General features: G+C 54.3%; 1 protein-coding gene across 1 annotated transcript in view; it reads right to left on the bottom strand.

The window, feature by feature from the left end:
* Mgat5b (alpha-1,6-mannosylglycoprotein 6-beta-N-acetylglucosaminyltransferase B) overlaps positions 1–7,005 on the bottom strand; it is a 69,418-nt gene that overhangs the window by 20,103 nt on the left and 42,310 nt on the right. Inside the window, exons 9-10 of the mRNA XM_031352750.1 lie at positions 2,757–2,888; positions 1,327–1,460 (exon numbers count right to left, since the gene is read on the bottom strand). Of these exons, the coding sequence (XP_031208610.1) occupies positions 1,327–1,460; positions 2,757–2,888 (266 nt within the window). The remainder of the gene's footprint in view (positions 1–1,326; positions 1,461–2,756; positions 2,889–7,005) is intronic.

Genomic DNA, 7,005 nt, shown 5'->3' with positions numbered 1-7,005 from the left:
CCCCTCCCCCCCCCTTGATATCTTTTCCCTCTGGATTTCATTCCCTGAGATACATTGTAACTGAACCACACTCCCTTCTGGGCCTCACAGAACTTCCAAACTGGCTCCCCAGCAAGGAGTGGTTTCCACAGAGCTGTGTGTCCCTACACAGATCACACTAACTCTCAGGACCGCGGTATTCTCACCCAGACTCCATGGGCTGCAGGAATTGCCCCGCCCCTGGGAGCTAATGAAGCCATCACTCAGTAACTCTCATGTCTCATCTCTGCCCAGTGCTGCCCGAATCTAAGTTGCTGACAGAAATGTCGAGTTTGATGCCTGAATAAAGATCATATCCTCTCAAGTCTCTGGGAACTGTGGAACCACTCTGCTCTTAATTTAGACACCATCCTAACAAGGTGGCTTATCTGGCTTTCTGGCCCAGAGCCTCTGAAGTACCACAAATTAGATATTTAGGATGTTACTCTGCTCACAGCTGAGGGCCAGTGAGATGGCTCAGGGTGGAGGAGTGCCTGCCACCAAGCCTGACAACCCACGCTCATCGTAGGGAATCAATGACAGAAGAAAAGAACCGATCCCTGCAAGCTGTCCCCTGACCCCCTTCACTTGCCATGGCATGTGTGCGCTCCATTGCCATGCCTTGATATGCACAAATGAATAAATAAACACAATAAAAGATATCTTCAGTGATACCAGATAGACCCTTAGCCAAGAAAAGCACATGAATGAAAGCCCAACCCTTAGGAGGCTGAGGCAGGAGTTCAAATCCAGACTGGGGTACACATTGAGAGCCTTCTCAAATTTTTCAAAGTGGGGGAGGCTGGGGATAGAGCTAGCCTAACATGCACAAGGCTCCTCAGTGCTAGAAATAAAAAACAAGCTACAAATGGCTGACACTCTGCTCCTGAGGAGTTCTCTCCCTTCCTTCAGGCTCGCCCAGTGTTGGTGCCTGACTAAACTCCCATGTTTCCAGAACCTTCAAGCTCACCCATCTGCTTAGTTATCGGCCCTCTGTATAGAAAGGCCCACATTTCTTTGCCCCACCCCCTTCCAGTGTCTCTGGTTGGTCCTGGAAGCTTCTGGAAAATCACGGGGCCCCTGCTCTGAGCCACATGCTTCTGAGAGCTCCTAGCCTTGAGTCAGCACCAGCCCCAGACACAGCTTCTAGAATCTCTGTGGTGCCTGCTTCTCTCTACTCAAGGGGATGGAAGGTGCTTGTTAAAGCCACTCCACTGGCCCAGGAGGAAGGAGACCCATCCCTGCACACATGGGGAGACCCACCCCTGCACATACCGGGGTACCCCTCTCTCTCCCAGTAACACTCACGGAACATGGTCATGAACTGCTTGGGGTTGAGGTTCCAGTAGCCCCAGTTGGTCCGGTAGCCGTGCAGCGTGGCATACTCCTCATGGTTGTACGCTGGCTCTGTCCCAAAGGTGTCGATGACTCGGATTCTGCACCTGTCCTCCCCAGGAGTGAACCAGGACCGAGGTCACACCTTTCGCCATGTCCCTGGACTAAGGGTGCCCCAGGGATGGTGCCGTGGCTAGGTCAGGGGACTATAGTACTCCACAAGGACTTCACCTAGCTACTGCCTCGCTGTGTGAACACAGCAGTGCTTCACCCTCTCTGTGCCAGCTTCCCCGACGGGAACAGCAGTGGCCACTCTTGATGCCCGCAGGGCCCCCGGTTGGCATCACCTCCACTGGAGTGAGACTAGGAAGAGAGGTGGTATCTGGAAGGGGTGGGGTCCCTTCATTGCCCGCAGTCATTTGTAAGCTGTGATTTGTTGGATAGAACAGTGTTCATGGGTGGGGTCCTGGGGGCCTGAGCTTCGGAGACTGCCCCAAGCCTTCTCTGCAGGAGCGGGGTCCCTCCCAGGGCTCAAAAGAAGTTCCAACCCCTGGCTTTTCTCCTCCACTGTTATACCCCCCACCCCACCAAAGCTTGTAGTCTAAACCCCCCGAACTCCTATAGGATCAGCTAGGGCCAGGTCACTCTGAGACTGTGGCTCTAAACACCCAACCCTCCCATCCTACCCTGAGTGGCTCCTGAAGAAAGGTGATGACACTTAGACATCACCCCACCCCCCCACATACACACAGCTGCCAGGGCCCAGCATTCTTCTGGGTGACCCAGAATTCTACAGAGTGCTGAGGTCGGCAGAATTCCTGAGTCCCGAGGAGAGGGGGTGGGGCGGGCAAGATGGCAACTCGCAGACAGCGCACATTAATAACAAAAGCAATAACGCTGGCCGTCACCTCCCTCTAATAAAATCACACCGTTGATGGCATTAGGGCATAGAAATGAACAGTGGGACTCCTGGTGCTAAATGAACCCAGGGCTGCTGGCTGCAACTCACTTGCCTTAGATCCTGGGGTCACCAGGGAAAGGCTGACACCCTCACTCCAGGCTCCATAGTGGAGACCTTGACCACAGGGGGGTTCTTTCCCATCCTCCTCACCCCCTGGGATGCCTCCTGGGCACCTCCCATCCTATCAGGCCTCAGCCGCCATCCGTGGCCCTGCCGGATGGCTCTAAAGGGCTGCCAGTGATCTGTTTGGGAGGTCAGTGGTTTGGAGAGGGAAGGGAAGGCTGAGACAGAAGAAGAGTGCCATACAGTGGTCCACCCTGGGCTGGCATTGGGGAGGAGCTGTGGTCCCAGCAGTCCCTGGGTCTGGGTCTACCCTGGGCTAGCTGACTGTTGGAGAGGCATGGAGAGGAGCCGTGGTCCCAGCAGTCCCTGGGCCACTCACCGGTACTTCTTGAAGGACAGCCCCATGTGCTGCTTCATCTGCTGCAGGCCATGATAGTCCGTGTAGATGAGGTCAAAGGGCAGAGGCTCGGTGAGCGGGCAGTTCCCCCGGCCTGGCGGCACCCCTAAGTTACTGAGAGAAGAGCCCATCAGAGTCTGAGCCCCGAGAAACCCACCCTCCCAGCCAGCCCTGCACCTACCCAGTTCCTACAGCCTAAGGGTGGGGCAGTGAGAGATGAACCTAATGGGACGGCCCTATATGGACGTCACTGCATGTGGGCATCCACCTAGGGGCAGGGGGACCTAAATCCACCAAGGCTATTCTGCCAGGCAGTGCGCCTGGCCTGTTCACCCTCCAGGAGGAAGGGGACTCTGTAATTCCTGCAGGCCTGAGTTTGCTCAGAGAGCAAGTCTGGCTTTCACAGTGCCACGAATGTGAGCCAAGGCCCTCCGAGTCCCTTCAGCATTCACTCAGGGCCACGAATGTGAGCCAAGACCCCCAAGGTCCCTTCAGCATTCACTCAGGGCCAAGGATTCCAAATGTCACAGCTGACCCAGCTCTTGCAGGCCTCTGGGGAGCCCCTCCCTGCTCCAGCCAGCCACAGCACTGAGGCCCCTGGAGACCAGGGGCCTGCCCGTGCCTGGCACGTCACAAACACAAAGTTTTTTATTTGTTTTATATTTTCTGGGATAGCTGCCTCCAGTGACCCGGAAGCTATGGCTGGGTCAGAAAGTTGTCTGGCAGGAGACGGACTGTCAGTCATCATGGGAGCCTGAAGGACATGGACATGGCCTTGTGGCTTCTTCTAGAACAACCATCTGTTCAGGGCTCTCCCTGGAGAAGGCTCTCACCCTTGGCACAGCCGCCACAGCTGCCGATTCCAGCATTGTTAACCACACAACTGTCTGTCTGTAAAACCATCACCTCCCACTAGGCCCCTGAGGACCTGACTGGGAGGCCCCTGTCTTCTCCCCTTCATACTTTAGCATTCAGTAAGTCTGCACTGAGCTGCAGTGTTAGATAGGGAGTGGGGCCTCTACTGCCATCCCCCGCCCCGTCTCCTTATACTAGGCCAGAGAAGAAAGCCCAGGGCCCAAATAACATGGAGGACAGCAATGACCCTCACACATCCTTCCCTTTAATATCAAATTTTAATTTTGATATTACGGAGATGCCAGGCCCTATCCCCCAGGAGACCTGTGGTCCTTGGATTATGAAGGCCCCAGGCATCATGAGTGGCCTGGAGGGACAGGGCATAGGAGCAGACAGAGCGGGCATCAGGCCCAGATGTGGGGAGCTGATTAGATTTTGAGAGCAAGGAGGACCATGTCCAAACAGGCCCAGAAGGCAGAGCCCTTGTCTTTCCGAAACTCTCAGCTTCTAGGGGTGCAAGGTGGCCTTTTAGTGGCTGTGTGTCCCACCTTTTGCCTCAGGCCACTGGCTGCTGGCAGGAATGAGACAAAACTTCCTTTGGCTGTGCCTCCGATGCAAGAGTGCAGGGAAGAGGCCCCAAGGCCTCCTGGGAGCCCAAACCACAAGCAACCCTGGGCCAGGAAGATGATGGGTTCTGACAAGGACAGTCTCATTAAAGACACAGGACCATGACTGATCCACTGCCTGGTTGTGTCTCAGGCTCTCTGAAATGATTCAAGCCAGGTGGAAAAGTACCAGCCCAGAATCCACTGTACTGTTTGCGCATGCTCAGCACATCCCAGGCCTAGGCTGGGGGAGGAGCCGGACACACTGAGTCCTGGACAGACCATCCACTATGGCCCCTTTTCCATGATACCGATGCAACTTGCCACAAGACTGCAAAGAAAAGATGCCAGGATTGGGGCTACGTTTGGACATGGTGGCATCAGGGTGGGTCTGTCCCTACAAAGCATGATGACAAGAAGAGCCGGGCCAGCAACCTGCCTTGCTGAGCTGACTCCCAACCATGTGCCCCCTAATGCCAGAAACTTCTGCAGAGCCAGAAAAGCAAGGCCCTAGTGGCCTCAATCCTTATATCTAAAACCTTTAATCTGGTCACATGGCCTCTGCCCTGTGCCTCTTGCTCTCTGGGGGCCATTTTTCCACGACCCCCAGGGATCACAGAACACAGATTTCTAAGACAAGGATGCCTCCTAGGCCAGCCAGCGATGGAAAATGGGCAGAGAGCCCATGATCCGTGGCACCCTAAAGGAGTTCCCAGCCAGAGAGTTCATGAAATATTTGGTGGTGTTTTTCAGGGTTAAACTACCACCTCTGCTCTATAGGGCATCTCTGCTGTGTCCTTCTCCCCAGTCCAAACTCCTGTACGAAGGCCAACACCCCTGTAGGAGCCTCCCTGCTGCTGAGCTCCACAGCTCCTGGCTAGAAGAAGGTAGGTGCTCAGAACCACAGAAGGGACCCAGGGACCTTTGCTCCGGCCCTCTCCTGGCAGATACGAGGAGGCGGACGGATAGCTACTGCTTCTCCTGATGGGAATCTGGCTTTGGTAAAATGAAGACAGTTCTAAAGTATAAATCACGGGTGGATGTGGGCTCAGCTACTTAGACCTATGAAGTGACATGTCTCCTCACATCTTTCTGGTTGCTTCCAGCCAAAGTGTGTCACCCTGTCCCTGGATTTCCTTGGTTTGGATTTGGTTTGGTTGAGAAGGAGTCTCAGGATGTTGGCAGTTTTAGTTGGCCTGCAACTCTGACCAGACTAGCCTTGAATTCCCAGAGACCCAGCAGCCTCTGCTTTCCCAGTGCTGAGTTTAAGGTGTTTGATACTACACCTGGTCTCCTAGGTTAGTCTTCATTGTTACCTTGACCAGATTTAGAGCCACCGTGGAGACACATCTCTGGAAACTGCAAAGCACCAAGTTTGTTTTTTGTTTTGTTTTGCTTTCGTTTCTTGAGATAGGGTTTTTCTGTGTAGCCCTGGCTATCCTGAGACTTGCTCTGTGGACCAGCAGGCCTTGAACTCACAGAGATCCACCTGCCTCCCTAGTACTGGGACTAAAGGCATGTGCCACCACAGCAGAACATTCTTCTAGTTTAGCCTAGGGAAAAGCAGCATCTAATGGAGTCCAAGCCTCCGTAGGCAACTGGTAGCCCTTCAGCCCTTGGACACCAGGGCGCTGTGTGCAGCTGGAGAAGCACTGCAGGAGGACAGGGAGAAGGAGCCAAGCTGGTCCCCTTGTGTCTTTTCCAGTCACTCCGGAAGCTGCAGTCGCCTTGCCCTGCCCGAGGGACCAGGTTTTCAGCTTCCGCTGATTCCCTGAGGGGAGGCAGGCAGAGCTTCATTACTCCCAAAGGCACCTGAGTACCAGGGAGCAGAAAGGTCAGAACTCAGGGGGTCTGTAGGTTTATGACCTGTAATTCAAGTCCATTTTTATGGGCCATCTTACACTAAGTGGCTTGGCTGCAGCTGCCTCTTGAACTGAAAAAAAAAGAAAAAAAAAAAAACGCCTGACAGTCTCCAGCCAGAGGTGGCTCCCAAAGCCGCACAGTCCCAGCCAGAACACTCCCCTGACGCCTCTGCATCACAGTACCAGCTCTTATTCCACGGACCCTGAATCACAGAATAAGATCTCGGAGCTTCCCAAGGAAAGGTTGCCCCACTGAAAGGATGCAGTCAGAACTGCCAAACCTAGAGACCTGAGGGATGCTCCCTGGACCACTTGGATGGAATCAAGACATGCAGAAGGCTGAGTGAGATGGCTTTGCAGGAAAAAGTGCTTGTTGTTAAGGCTGATGACCCGAGTTTGGTCCTCAGAATGGGCAAGGTGGTAGAAACTACACACACACACACACACACACACACACACACACAAACACACGCACGCACTCACGCATGCACAAGCTTGTCGTGGGTCCTGGAAATACGTGGTTAATACGACGTATTTCATGTGATGTGCATTTTACAATAATTAAAACAGCCACTCCCTCCATATGCCCAGATCCCACCATCCTGCCTCCCAGAGGCGCTAGGGTCCCAGCCTGCCTGGGAGCCCCAGCTGGTTGCAGATGGCACAGGGCAAGAGTCAGCCCCCTCACTTTCTGCTAGAAGACCGGAGTAGGATGCAGCAGCGTAGGAAGCAGTCTGCCGGGTTCTGCTACAGAGAAACCCTCTGCAGACATGAGCTGCCCGGCAGCCTTGTGGGAGACCCTGCGTTCCCCTGCTGTTCACCCCCTCCCTGCCTCGGAATCTCGGCTAAAACTCCTCCACTTTGTTTTTCACCGTGCCCTTGCCCCCTTGTGGGAGACCCTGCGTTCCC

Source organism: Mastomys coucha, unplaced genomic scaffold, assembly GCF_008632895.1.
Source record: "Mastomys coucha isolate ucsf_1 unplaced genomic scaffold, UCSF_Mcou_1 pScaffold5, whole genome shotgun sequence".
Lineage (NCBI taxonomy): Eukaryota > Metazoa > Chordata > Mammalia > Rodentia > Muridae > Mastomys > Mastomys coucha.
Note: the sequence above shows the minus strand (reverse complement) of the source record. Positions and strands in the feature narration are given on the sequence as shown.